Genomic DNA, 14,734 nt, shown 5'->3' on the forward strand with positions numbered 1-14,734 from the left:
AGGCAGCTCATTTTCTTAGAGCCACATTCTGCCATCTTAGTTTTTCTTATCTTCATGTATGTCAGTTTCCTAAAATGTCCAGAACTTGGTTTAATCTTCTGTTGGTGTCCACTGGGCAGAGAAAGTGGGGCTTGGTTGAGACTTTCAAGATACAGGGAGTAGAAGTGGGAGGTCATTGCAGCCCAGGGAAAAAGTTTGGGTAGAGCCTAGTAAATGATTATTGGCAGATTGGGGAGTGGGGGCATGGAGGAAGGAGCAGTGAGTTAGGCTATTTCAGGAAGTGCTGAGGTCTTCAGTGGCTTTACTCAATCAGGAAGGAAGCATCATCTATAGGCCTACATTAGAAATGAGCGCCACAAGGCCATGAACCCTGAGTTGACCCAGGCCTTTACCTTGTGGCAGGTGGGTCCATGTTTCATGTGCTGTGGCAATTCTGGAAGCAAGATTTGTCAACATTGCAGAGAGGAGTCCTGTGGATGTGAGCAAAATTCCACTGCCTCGCTTCAAACTGGTAAGGAAGAAGAAATGGCTTATAGATCATACATCATTACATTACTGACAAGTCCGGGTGGAAGAGAGCAGTGTATTTCTGCTTGGCCCAGTGGCTACCTTTATGTCTTGGTTCTGGTCAGTTTGTGATTCCTACTCTATGGTTAAAAATCTTAGCGAGAACACTGGTGGTCAGGGCACCAGGTGTTTTGAGTGGAGGGTAGCTCTGGATTGCTTAGCTCTGTGCTTTGGGGTGGGGAGAAAAGCAGGAGGCTCATCTTTCAGTTCCTGGAATCATCGGCTTTCTTCTCCCATGTACAGAAATGTGTCTTCTGTAAGAAGCGAAGGAAAAGAAATGCTGGCTGTTGTGTGCAGTGTTCTCACGGCCGCTGTCCAACTGCTTTCCACGTGAGCTGTGCTCAGGCAGCCGGAGTGATGATGCAGCCCGACGACTGGCCCTTTGTGGTCTTCATTACCTGCTTTCGGCACAAGATTCCCAATTTGGAGGTGAGGGAGGGGGCCGTTTCAGTCCTTTGGAAAGGCTTCACGATCATTTTCTCCACAGGCTGTGTATTTATTGTGTCAGCATATATTATTACCTCATGTGTTGTTTGATAGAGACTGCCTGCCAGTGAATAAGCATTGGAGAGATGGCTCCTGTCCATGTCTGCTCCCTGCCTGGACTTGGTAATCCAGGACCACCAAATTGCTTTGATCCGTTGCTTTAGAGAAACCTCTTGAGAGTCCATAGGCATCCTTTTTTCTTCTGTAAGTGTTGAGAATGGGTGCACCTAGCAGGTTTTTGTTGTTGTTGTGGTGGTGGTGGTGGTTATTGGTCATGGAGCTTGAACTCTGGGCCTGGGCATTGTCCCTAAGCTCTTCAGCTCAAGGCTAATGCTCTCCCACTTGAGCCACAGCGCCACTTCCAGCTTTCTGGTGGTTAGAGATAAGAGTCTCGTGGACTTTCCTGCCCAGGCTGGCTGCATTTGAACCGTGATTCTCATATCTCAGCCTCCTGAGTAGCTAGGATTATAGGCGTGAGCCACCAGCACCAGTCCTAGAAGTTTTTTATTAACTGCCATACAACCAGGAGTTTTGTACTTCTCTAGATCTTAAGATCTAGTATTTAAGATCTCTAGTACTTAAGATCTATGGAACATTAACTAGAGGAGCAAGGAATGAGCTGGGCCTTTCAGCAGGACTGAGATAATTCAGGACTTTAGAAACAGGAGCAAGTCTTGGAAGAATAGTCATGGAAGGCCTGAGGTTGTAGCTCTAGGGAGGTAGAGCAATTGTCTAGCATGTACAAGGCCCTGGGTGAAATCTTCAGCACAGAGAGAAACAGAGGCAACAAGGAAAGGAATGAATGAGTGAAAGGAAAAGGGAAGAAGAGAGAGACAGAGATATTCAAGACGAGTTGTAGGATGTGTGGCGGGTGATGTCACTTGAGAAATGAGCAGTGCCCCTGAATGAAGCCTCTAGACTGCCATTCTTACTAGTTTGACCTCTCTTCCGTTAGATGAGAACTTTTGAATAACAACTGACTTAGAGATTTTTCTTGGCACTACTGGGGTTTGAACTCAGGACCACACATTTGCTGATAAATTCTTCAAAGATTTACTAAGCATGTACTAAGTGCCAGGTACCACTTGAGCCAGATATCCTATTTTTTGACAGCCACTCAAGTGGTTGGTTGAGAAGAGGATTTAAAATGTGAGGCAGAAAACCCAGTTATCCTGGGTGACTGTGAAGTCAGAAATAGAAACATGCAGACAGAATTTGAGGTCCTACCTAACCCAGAGACCACATAACCCTGCAATCTCACACCAGTTAAACGTGGACAGGGCTTCTTGGCACCCTGGATGTGGAGAACAGGGATTGGGAATAGAAGGTGACCCAGGCTACATCCTTGAGAGATGGGAAACAGCCACCAGCAGGTAGCTGGGGGTAACAATGAAGGCGAGGATCTGGTTATTACCAGCTTTCTGCAGGATAGTTAAATCTATTTCCCACTAGACACTGGGCTCTGGAGAGTCACCCACCTTCTTCTAAGCCCCAGGGTGAAGACAGTGAAAGCAGCCAGTGGGAGGATAACAGCACCCAGGGGGCTGGTATCTGGTGTGGTTTCTTTGAGCTATCCCAAAGGACAGAGCCTGGGGGCAGTGAGCTCAGAACCCACTTCTCTGTTGGGCATGATGGCCATGGCCATCAGTGAGTCTGATGGAAGAGAGAATCCTGTAGGCCTTTGGCAGTGTGATCACTGTGGTGTGATAACTGTGGTGATCACATGAGCACTGGAGGCAGCCAGTCTACAGAGGAGCTAGTCCATCTGACTTGGGCAAGTGGATTCATTGAATCCTTGTTTTCATGAAGTGTTATCTAAGCAAGAGAGGTGGTCAGTGGTAGGGTGGGATCTTAGGAAAATGGTAAAATGAGGCTGGGGAGGGGAATAAAAGCCTGTGAAACATCAAGTCCTAGCAGGGAAGTCTCAGTTTGGTCTTAGAACTAGAGCAAAGATTTGAGACGATTAGCAGTACTCCATGTGAGGAAACTGAGGTAGTGTTGAGGGTTTTGTTTGTTTTGTGCCAGTGCTGGAGCTTGAACTCATAACCTCATTCCCTTGCACACAGCTGATGCTTTCCTACTTGAGCCATACCTTCAGTCTCACATTTGCGCTGGTTAATTGCAGATTGCCCAGGGTTGGCTTTGAACCATGATTTTCAGATCTCAGCCTCCTAGGTTGTTAGGACTACTGATGCAAGCCACTGGCGCTCAGCTTTGAGTAATTATTTTATTAACTCACTCTTCAGCTAAGCAAGAGTCCAAGGCCCCTGAGTTCAAGCCTCAGTCAGTACAGGCACAAAATAAAAACGAAAGCAATTCATTCTAAATGAATTTATTAATAAGCACGTGGTTCAGTTTAAGGATACATTAGCAACCAGTTAATGCACAGTGTATTAGATGGTGAGAAGTACAGTGGTTAAAAATAAAGCAAGATCAAGGAAATGGGAGAGTGGGAACTCACTGGGATATGTGACAGCCAGTGGGCTGAGACATGGGGAAAGGCATCTCAAGTATAGGGAACTGAGTGCAAAAGCCCTGGGGTAAGAGTGTGGGTGGCATTATGTGTCCAGAGAACAGCAAGAGGACTGGCTTGTCTGGAATAGAGTGTTTGGGAACATTTGAGGGCATGGTTAGACATGAACCTAATACTTGTTTTGTGATCCCCACTTGCGTCAAGGATGAATTCAGAATGAGAAGGGTACAGTTGAGGGCACCAGAGATGGCAGGCCATGTTCATGGGGGTAGTTAATTGTTTGAAGCTGAGGACATCCTGGAAACCTCCGTCAGTGCCCTGAGGGTAGAGCTAGTTTGCAGGTCAGTGTGGGGCATTGCCTGGTCATGGATTGACTCTACTTAGAGACTCTGATGCATACCCAAGATGTGTGCATTGGGAGGTGCTGTTGGGCTGGTAGCAGAGAAATCAGGAAGGTATGTTTAGTACTGGATAAGGACTTGCTTTAGGCTAGGAGATAAAGAGGAGCCTAGTTTAGGGAGAATAAGGCCCTGCCTGGGTATCTGGAAAGGCCTGCTTGTTGAGCTCATTAGCTCAAGGCTAGTGCTCTACTGCTATGAACCACAGCTCCACTTCTGGTTTCCTGAGTGGTTTGTTGGAGATAAGAGTCCCATGGACTTTCCTGCTTTGAACTGAGTAGCTAGGATTACGGGTGTGAGCCACTAGTGCCCAGCTGAAAGGCCTGTTTGAGGTCCACTCTCTCGGATTTTTTTTTGACCAGTCCTGGGGCTTGGACTCGGCCTGAACACTGTCCCTAGCTTCCTTTGTGCTCAAGGCTAGCACTCTACCACTTGAGCCACAGCACCTCTTCGGGCTTTTTCTGTTTATGTGGTACTGAGGAATTGAACCCAGGGCTTCATGCACGCAAGGTGAGCACTCTACCGCTAAGCCACATTCCCAGCCCAGGTCCACTCTCTTGTCCCTTATTCCATTCCCACACTTAACCTTTCTCATGGAAGTGAGACCGATTTGATCTTGGTACCTCTTTGGCAGGCCTATCAACTCTATGCATAATTAACCCATGGCCTCTGTTTCTTCAGCGCGCAAAGGGGGCCTTGCAGAGCATCACTGCAGGCCAGAAGGTCATCAGCAAGCATAAGAACGGGCGCTTCTACCAGTGTGAAGTGGTCACGCTCACCACTGAGACCTTCTATGAAGTCAACTTTGATGATGGCTCCTTCAGCGACAATCTTTATCCTGAGGACATAGTGGTAATGTCTGCAGGCAACTCGTGGGCAGTTCGGGACTAGAGTGTTTTCTACGCTTGGCTAGTCAACTGGCCATGCGTCTGCCTTGCCTTCTCTATCCAGGGCTGTGGTTTTTTTATCATCCATCCCAAACAAAAAGATTTGTTTCCATCTTTTCTTCCAAGGAATATTATGTGCTACTTGGGTACTCCGCTTCCTCTAGGAGCTTCTGGGAATCAGTGCTTCCTGCTATTAGTTGTTTGAAATATGCAGTATATATCCGTTTATGCTATCCCTGAAAGCATCGAGTGTAGAAGAAATGTCCAAACCTTGGAATCAAAGCAGTGTGCTACTGCCAGCTTCATTGCTTCGAAGCTGTGTGACTAGGAGAATTTGCCTACTCTTCTGTAGTGGGTGCCTGCTGTCTTAGGAGATGTGTGCAATCCACTTGGGCTCTTCACAGTTGAGGGTAGAATTTGCCTGGAGACACCAGGGCCTGCTAATGTTATCAACACCTTGAGTCATTAGAGGCCCTACCTGGCCCTGATCCTGAGTTTCCTGGCTCAGTGTTTGACTTAGTTTGGGTTTCCCCTGCCCCTATCCTGCCTTTTCATGTACTAGATACTAGACTAGCACCAAGGTAGAGGAATGAAGCTTTTTTTTTTTCCTTTAACAAATTAGGTGTTTCCTAGTTCATTAGCAACTGTTTACAACACATAAATGAATTACAAAGCTGACTCAGGTCATTGCAGTAGTATAGCGGTGATTTATTTCACTCTTAGGCTGTGGGAAGGAGGTGGTGTTCTCTCCAACTTAGGGCTCCTTTTCCTAAGTTACTAAGGAATTCAAAAAGCTTGTGGAGTTTTTTGGTTGTCTTGTTTTTGTGGTGCTGAGGATCAAACTCAGGGCCTTACCTTTGCCAGGCAAATGTTCTTTCATTGAGCTAAGTCCCCAACCCTAAGCTTGTGGTTTTGTCTATCAATATTTAGCATATTAGAAATTAAAATCAAAATTAACATTTTTCCTTTTTGCTTTCTTGGCTTTTTTTGATTTTTGTTTGTTGTTGTTTTTTTGAGACAGGATCCATTTAGCCCAAGTTGGCCCTGAACTCATAATCCTCCTGTCTTAGTCTTTCAAGCACTACTATACCCAGCCCTTAATATCTATTTTTAATGAGAAATATGTTTTCTAAAATAAAAATAGCTGCTGAGAGAAAATGTCATTTTTCTCAAAATTTTCAGATTTCTTTAATATCATTTTCATGCAGTCTTTCCATTGTTTAGCCTCCCCAAGATGTATAGTTAGAAAAGGGAAGAGTTTTTTTTTCTCCTCCAGTTCTAAGCCTTGAACTCAAAGCCTGGGTGTTGTCCCTAAGCTCTTTTGCTCAAGGCTAGCACTTTACCACTTGAGCTATAGCACCACTTTCAGCTTTTTCTTTGGTTAGTTGGAGATGAGTCTCACGGACTTTCTTGCCTTGGCTGGCTTTGAACCACGTTCTTCAGAGCTCAGCCTCCTGAGTAGCTAGGATTACAGGCAAGAGGCATCAGCACCTGGCTGGGAAGAGCATTTTACTTTATTTATAAATTTTAATTTATTTTATTTATGTGGTACTGAGAAATCTCTACCACTAAGCCACATTGCTACTCAGGATGTGTGTACATGTGTGTGCCTGTGTGTGCACGTGTGCACGCGCATGCCAGTTCTAGGGTTTGAACTCAGCCTTGCATTCTGTCTCTTTTTTTTTTTTTTTGCCAATCCTGGGGCTTGAACTGAGGGCCTGGGCACTCTCCTCGAGCTTCTTTTGCTCAAGGATAGCACTCTGCTACTTGAGGCACAGCGCCACTTCTGGCTTTTTCTGTTTATGTGGTGCTGAGGAATCACTGAGCCGCATTCCCAGCCCAGCCTTGCATTCTCATTTGGCTCACAGCTACTTGAGCCATGACTCCATGCCTGGCTTTTTTGCTGGTTAGTTGGAGATTAGTGCCTCATGGACTTTTCTGCTCAGGCTGACTTTGAACCTTGATCCTTAGAGTTCAGCCTCCTGAGTAACTACGATTAAAGGTATGAGCCATTAGCACCTGACTGTAAGTGGCAGTTTTTCTGTTTGGTTTTGTTTTTTTTTTGCCAGTCCTGGGCCTTGAACTCGGGCCTGATCCTGGCTTCTTTTTACTCAAGGCTAGCACTCTGCCACTTGAACCTCAGCGCCACTTCCAGCTTTTTCTATATATGTCGTGCTGAGGAATCAAACCCAGGGCTTCATGTAGACGAGACGAGCAGTTTACCCCTAGGCCATATTCCCAGCCCCAAGTGGCAGGCTTTTTTTAAAAAAAAGTTATAGCATGGAATCTGAAAGCAGTCAATGAGCTTGTCTTACCTTAAAATGAACTGGTTTATTTCATACTTAGAATGGATCTCTCTATCTATTCCTTATTCTATAACACTGTATATTGGTTATTTAGAAAATACAAGGATTGGGCTGGGGATATGGCCTAGTGGCAAGAGTGCTTGCCTCATAAACATGAGTGAGGCCTTGGGTTCAATTCCCAGCACCACATTTACAGAAAATGGCCAGAAGTGGCGCTGTGGCTCAAGTGGCAGAGTGCTAGCCTTGAGCAAAAAGAAGCCAGGGACAGTGCTCAGGCCCTGAGTCCAAGCCAAAAAAAAAAAAAAAAAAGAGAAAATACAAGGACACTGGACTATATTCATCTTCCAAATGTTACATTTTATTATAAATACCAAAAATAAATCACATAGTATCACTCATTAGAAAATTTTAAATTCTAAATTTTGGAAAGCTTCATGTTCATAGTGATATGCTACTTTTCTGAAATTCTAATTTTTGCTTGCATGCTTAAATTTTATTATTGGCAATAGATGACTGCTTGTTGGTTTTCCTTGAAGTGACAGAAGTGACAGGCTCATTTCATTCATTCTTAGGAAGATGTCTGCCAAACCCCCAAGTCTCAATAACCAGTTTGTCAGTCTTTTTTTTTTTCTTTAAATGAACTGTTACTCCATGAAAAAAGAGCAGCTACTGCAGCTCACAGCTCACATAATTACATCTTTTTTTTCTTCTGTAGTGTCAGGGATTGAACCCAGGGTCTCAAGCATGCTAGGCAACTGCTGTAAACTGAACTATACCCCTAACCCAGACACAGGTGGTTTTCCTCCCTTATACTGTCACATGTAACCCAGAGTGTCTTATAAGTATTTAATACAGTCATTTAAGCTTCAGAATGTAACAACATTATTATTGTCATCAAAAGGCATTGTGAAAACAGGCCTTCTTTTTTTGTTTTATAAACTGAGGGTAGGACTGTGTCTCAACACTTGCTAAGTCTCAACATTTGAGTTATTACCCCTATTACTCCAGCCCTTTGTGCTTCTTTATTTTTAGGTCTCTGGCTACTATCCTCCTATCTCTGCCTCCCTTCTAGCTGTGATTACTGGTATGCACTACTATGCCAAGCTTATTTATTTATTTAGGTTTTGTAAGTCTTGGATCTTGAACTCAGGGCCCTGAGCTTCTTTTGCTCAAGGCTTTTTGGTGGTTAATTAGAGATAAAGGTCCCACAGTCTTTCCTGCCCTGGCTAGCTTTCAACCCTGATCCTCAGATCTCAGCCAAGCTGTTGTTGTTGTTGTCGTCGTGATCATCATGTAGTCTTTGATTGTGAGGCATGAACTCAGGGCCTGAGCATTTTCCCTGGCTTCTTTTTGCTCAAGGCTAGCACTCTGTCTCTTGAGCCACAGTGCCACTTCTGGCTTTTTCTATATATGTGGTGCTGAGGAATCGAACCCAGAGCTTTATGTATGCGAGGCAAACACTCTACCACTAGGCCATATGCGCAGCCCCCAGTTTATTTATTTATTTTTTTGTTTTGGGTTTTTTTTGCCAGTCGTGGGGCTTGGACTCAGGGCCTAAGCACTGTCCCTGGCTTCTTTTTGCTCAAGCCTAGCACTCTTGCCACTTGAGCCGCAGCGCCACTTCTGGCCATTTTCTGTATATGTGGTGCTGAGGAATCGAACCCAGGGCTTCATGTATATGAGACAAGCACTCTTGCCACTAGGCCATATCCCCAGCACATTTTTTTTTTGAGAGAGTAGTTTCACTGACTTTTTTGCTGGCTGGGTGACTGGGATTACAGACATATGCTATCACACCTAGTGAAACCAGACTGCTCCTCCCTTTAAATTCTGAGTACATGATGGAGAAGGATACAGTAATAAGAATTGTGTTTATTCCCAACTCTGCACTATTGGTACACACTATCAGTAGTTGTACCATTGTAGATTTTGCACCACCACAGCAAATGTCACCACAGTGAAAAAAGGCCAGGGTTTTGATACTATGAAAGTAATTGTATACCTCAAATGTCCCTTGAAAATGTCTCAGAAACCTCTCAAGTTGCAGACTACCCTTTGAGAACTGTTAAGGGAAATTTTGTTTGTCGAAGATCATGTGTTAAACTAATTAAAACTTTTAAGGGGTAAGGCAGTAGCTTCTGCTTCATTGTTAAATAATTATTTATTTTAAAGCAATGCTTTTTTAAAAAATTAATTAATTAATTTTTTGCCAGTCCTGGGCCTTGGACTCAGATCCTGAGCACTATCCCTGGCTTCTTTTTACTCAAGGCTAGTACTCTACCACTTGAGCCACAGCACCTCTTCTGGCCATTTTCTATTTATGTGGTGCTGAGGAATCAAACCCAGGGCTTCATGTGTATGAGGCAAGCACTCTTGCCACTAGGCCATATTCCCAGCCTCCTCAGTTCTTACATTCATAGCATATCTATATCTATATCTATATCACCTGCTCAAAAAACATAGTATAGTTTAGAACCTAGTAAATGAACTGGCAAAACAGGTCAGAACCTTTTGTAACTATTCTAGTCATGTAGTATGATGCTCACCAGAACACTTGTGAACAACACATACCAAGAAACTCACTGCCCTGCCCTGCCCCCAAACTGTGCCCCCTCCTTTCTTTTTGGGTGAAGTATGCTGGTCCTGAGATTTGAACCCAGGCCTTGGTACTATCCCCGAGTCTTTTTGCTCAAGGCTATTGCTCTACCACCTGATTGGAGCTAATTGGAGCTAACTGTCTCATGGACTTTCTTGTCCAGGCTTGCTCCAAACTATGGTCCTTAGAGCTCAGCCTCCTGAGTAGCTAGGATTATAGGCGTGAGCCATTGGTGCCCAGTTAAATGTGTACTGTCCCTAGTGACTTCCAAGGTTTACTTATCTTCCCAGGTTACTCACCTTTGATTCAACCACCATGCCTGCACATTGACCCCAACCACTGTAGAAATTCCTGTGCTGGGCTATGGTAAAATTCACCTTAGCCTGCCCTTGTAGTAAAAGTTATCATATACTATGCCAAGTCCCATGGTAGATGAGCTTTACTTTTCTTACCTTGCCTGTATTTTTAGAACACATTTCTTAAAATAGAATCAAGTACAGTTCCAGCATTTCTTCTGACGGAGCCCTGGAGAACCTAGGAGAAAGTCAGTTGAGAGGATGTGAGGAAGACCATAGATAATAGCACCTGCTCCTATGCTGACTAATTCTATTAGAGCTGATCTTTTTTTTTTTTTTTTTTTTCCTCTGCTAGAAGCAGTAGTAAGGAGATGATTGGGGTAAACTCTTCTTTAGCAATCAGGTCTTTATTATGTCTTTCAGCCTTACTTGCACTGATTTAGCTGGGATTTATCTTGGCTTCTTGTGTTGATATCCGTTATCATTGTGCTCTTAGACCTTCCTTTCACTTTCCTTCTTCATTCCTTAGAGCCAGGACTGTCTCCAGTTGGGTCCTCCTGCTGAAGGGGAAGTGGTCCAAGTGAGATGGACAGATGGCCAAGTCTATGGAGCCAAGTTTGTGGCCTCCCATCCCATCCAGATGTATCAGGTAAACAGATGTTTTTGCTAGGAGGAAGGAGTATATCTTTGTTCTTGAGACAATTAGTGGGTTATTAACAGCTTTTGTAGGGCCTACTCCATTTCAGTCTGCCAGTGTGGTTTCAGGCCTGGCAATCCTCTAGTCCAGGTTAGTAATGCCTTCTTTTGGCTATGGGAAATTGCCACTGTGCATGGCAGACCAGGGGGAATCAGGGGTGTCCTAGGCGAAAGGCATAAAGGCCTTTATTTCCTTTGCAGGTGGAATTTGAGGATGGCTCACAGCTTGTGGTTAAGAGAGATGATGTGTACACACTGGATGAAGAACTCCCTAAGAGAGTCAAGTCCAGACTGGTGAGTCCATGTTTTCTGTGTATCCCTGCCTATTACCTGGGAGGAGAAGGGACCCAGGGTTTTATCCCCCTTTTTTTTTTTTATGTAGTTTGACACAGAGTGATGATTTGGCTTGTTTATTCTTCTATAGTCAGTAGCCTCCGATATGCGCTTCAATGAGATTTTCACAGAGAAAGAAGTTAAACAAGAAAAGAAACGGCAGCGTGTCATCAACTCAAGATACCGGGAAGATTATATTGAGCCTGCACTGTACCGGGCTATCATGGAGTAGACACTTCCAGGGTCTAAGAGGTTCCCAGCCATCAAAGCGAGAGCACTCGGGTTCCACAACACAGCAGACACATGGAACTCAGAAGTCTCCAGAAGTGAAACTGTAACAAGAAAAGAATGAGCTACTCAACCTCAACCCTATCATCTTCTCACCCCATCCTCATCGCATTCTGCCATAGGGAAATGACAAGCCGTTTTTGGACAGTTGGCTGCAGCCACTGATCTCCTGGCTGAGAGGCTGACAGTGGAACGCTGAGACTACATCAGCCCTCAGTCCTAAAAGGGGGTCAAATATGCCGGCTGGGCTGGCTGCCCTATTCCTAGCCTAGGACTTTGCTTCCTACCATCACTTGCACCGACAAAGCAGCGGTGCTGGTGTCTGATCCAACTCTCCTTTTGTATTTATGTGTGTGGATGCGTGGATGAGTGTGTATGTGTGTGTGTGTGTGTGTGTGTGTGTGTGTGTGTGTGTGTCTGTGTATGTGTGTATGTTTGGTCTGGACCAGCTTCTGCCAGCCCCTGGCCTTTACCTTCTTCTTTGCCTATGCAGGGCAAACAAAATGTGAAATTCTGCCCTCAGCTGAGCTGAGTGAAGGCCTCTGGGGGTTGGCTGGAGGAGGGTGCGCCATCTGTCCAGGCTTGGAACTGTCTCAAGAGAGTGCTGACAAAGCTGTAGTATTGAGATACTAAAGAGCTGTTGCCACCTCTTTATCCTCCTTTGAAGGAGACATAGGGTAATATGGTTTGTGCCCTTAAATTCTAGGCACAGAGCCCCTGTGGGCACAGTATTAGAGGGTGTGAGTGGGGAACACTGAACAGGGGGTATTTTAATGATGAAAGCAGGCAGAGCCTGGTGGTTGATTCTGTCAACATAAAATTGCAATCAAGCAGGGGTTGGGAGGGTTTGGAGAGGGGCAGGTGTGTAGATATGCTCTTGGTCAGGGTGGGAGGGAGTTGGCTGGGGGTGGGGGGGGTGGGACTAGAGGGCAGCACTGAAGGGGTTAAACAGGTTTTTGCTCCTCCTGAATTTGTTTGCCTGGGCCCAGGAATGGAGGGCTTCACACCTATATCCTATGTATACAAGAATGAAGTTTATAATAATTCCCCTTTTTTGTTACGTATGAACGCTATAAACCAAATTATTTTGAAAACTGGTGCATCACCTTGTCCTTAGCAATAAAATGTGTTGAGCAGAAGACTGACTGTGTCTGCCCCAAGGAGCCCAAGTGGCTCAGGGTCAGGCAGCAGGGTAGTGCTTGCGGATTCTAATTCTAACTTTCAAAGGATGGGTCTCTTGTGGGGCTCTTATTAGGTCAAGTGTAGTAGATCATGGAAGCAGGGCCCTTCTGACTACTATGAGCACCTCTTTGTGCTTCCCCTTCCTTGGAGATGGCAAAGGGGAGGGAACAGAGAAAGGAGCAGACCTTCAAGTCTTCTAAACATTGTCCAATCTACTTGTACCCAAATCGAATGTATCTACTGAGCTGGGCTATGTCTACACCAGCATCTATTCCATATACATTCTAAAAGCAGTTTAAAGGAGGTAATGTGATATAGAAGCCTCAAAGAGCCTGGGACCCAAAACATCTCCTAGTAGGGTATTGAAACTGCTTGTGGAGAATCTTCCCTTGAGAAAGACTCAATTTGTATTTGTTATATCCTGAGGTCAGAGAGCAGGTCTGCTGAGATTGACCTGTTAACCCTCCACTCCAGGATTCCCAGGAAGGTGGCAGGGAAGGCCTGAAATGATGAGTGGGTCCTGAGAGCAAATGTCTTTGGTAGAGAGCAGAGTTAACCAACCTTTGTCCACAGGGCCTTACTCCTCAATGGCTCTTGCTGAAGTACCTGTAGAGTTCTTACACAAAAACTTATTAAGACTTTTGAGACAGTGTCTTGCTATGTAGCTCAAACTGGCCTCCAATTCCCAATCCTCTTGTCCTAGCATCTTTAGTATGCCTTCCTGCTTGACTTACCACTTTATTTTGGTCAGTGTAAAAACACTAAGAAAATACATGTTCAAAGTGGCGATAAGACTACTCCAAATGTCAGTGTTAGTTTGTTTTGCTGCTGGGGATCTCTCCGGGGCTTTGAATCTTCTGAACAAGGGCTCTGCCATGATGCTATATACCCACAGGCCTGGTCCATCCTCACTCTTCTCCATTTTAGTTAGGTGGGGTCTTTAGGAATGACCTCATCTGAAGGCTGAGCATCCTTTCCCACTGCCCCCTACCCACCCCTACCTTTTTTCTTGTTTTTGGCCAGGACAAATTATCTTACTGAGTAAGCTGTGTTGACATCCATAGGTGGCAGCTTCCAGTGCCCACTCCTTTTCTGGAGAATTAAGCTTTAAGTTGTGCCCTAAGGGGATACTTTTAGGGCTCCTCTGAGGGAATGGGCAAAGCAAGGTGGGAGTCAGGTGGAGGCTCACCTCCTCTAGGCTGGTCCTCCATTCCTTTTATGTATGTGTGTATTTTAAAAAAATACATTGTTGGCCTGGGAATGTGGTAGAGTGTTGGCCTAGCATGCATGAAGCCCTGAGTTTGATTCCTCCGTACCACATCAACAGAAAAAGCCAGAAGTGGTGCTGTGGCACAAGGGGTAGAGTGCTAGCCTTGAGCAAAAGAAGCTCAGGGGCAGTGTTCAGGCCCTGAGTCCAAGCCCCAGGACTGGCAAAAATAAATACATAAAGTAAGTAAATAAAATATTGTCATAAACGTGATGTACAGAGGGGTTACATTTACATGTCAGGTAGTGTACAAGTTGTGTAGTACAAGTGTGTCTAGTGAGTACCACTACCATTGCTGCATTTGTTTACCCTTTCTCCATTTCTGTGCCCCTCCCCCCCTTACTCTCCTAAAGACAGATAAAAGAACAACTAAGACAGAAAACAAAAACGGCAATAACAACAAAAAAACACCTTGTTTCCATTTCCTGGAGCTCATTTCGATAAAACTTGATAATGGTGTCCCTGTCCCCGGTGCCGCTGGCCCCGCACGACTGCAGGCCAGGGAGGGTCTTGGGTCTCTCAGGAGCTGTGTGCCGCCCTTAAGATCTGAAGAAGAGATGAAACTTCTCAAACACGGAACCCCCGTGCGCCCCTTGGCGTTGGGATCATGGAGCCGGCCGTGGAGGTCGTCTCCGGGCGGCCAGAGGTGCGTGTGAACGGATGAGGCCAGGGCGCCCGAGCTGCGCCTGGCAAGGCCTGGCCAGCTCCACAAGCCGGGGGCCCCCACGCCACGCAACTTCGGCAGCTGCTCAGGGCAGCTGGCCGGCGCGTTGGGCGGGCCGAGCATACCGGGCCCCTCTGCCTATTGGGTCTTTCCAGCTTGTGCCCGCCTCCTCCCTGCCGCGCAGCTTACTATTGGACAATTTGGCGCCCCGCCTGCATCCAGCGCCCATTGGCTGCGGATGCCCGACCCCCCAGTGAGGGTGCTGAGGCGGATTGGTGGTCTCGCCGTCTTGGGT

The 14,734-nt window shown here is 45.6% G+C and overlaps 1 protein-coding gene across 4 annotated transcripts in view; it reads left to right on the plus strand.

The window, feature by feature from the left end:
- Kdm4a (lysine demethylase 4A) overlaps positions 1-12,465 on the plus strand; it is a 50,242-nt gene extending 37,777 nt beyond the window's left edge. For all 4 annotated transcript variants that reach the window (XM_048351106.1, XM_048351108.1, XM_048351107.1 and 1 more), the window contains exons 17-22: positions 403-511; positions 811-996; positions 4,606-4,776; positions 10,539-10,658; positions 10,907-10,999; positions 11,130-12,465. In XM_048351106.1, the coding sequence (XP_048207063.1) occupies positions 403-511; positions 811-996; positions 4,606-4,776; positions 10,539-10,658; positions 10,907-10,999; positions 11,130-11,270 (820 nt within the window). In that variant the 3' untranslated portion in view covers positions 11,271-12,465. The remainder of the gene's footprint in view (positions 1-402; positions 512-810; positions 997-4,605; positions 4,777-10,538; positions 10,659-10,906; positions 11,000-11,129) is intronic.
- The last annotated feature ends 2,269 nt before the right edge of the window (positions 12,466-14,734 follow it).

This window comes from Perognathus longimembris, chromosome 7 (genome assembly GCF_023159225.1).
Source record: "Perognathus longimembris pacificus isolate PPM17 chromosome 7, ASM2315922v1, whole genome shotgun sequence".
Taxonomy (NCBI): Eukaryota; Metazoa; Chordata; class Mammalia; order Rodentia; family Heteromyidae; genus Perognathus; species Perognathus longimembris.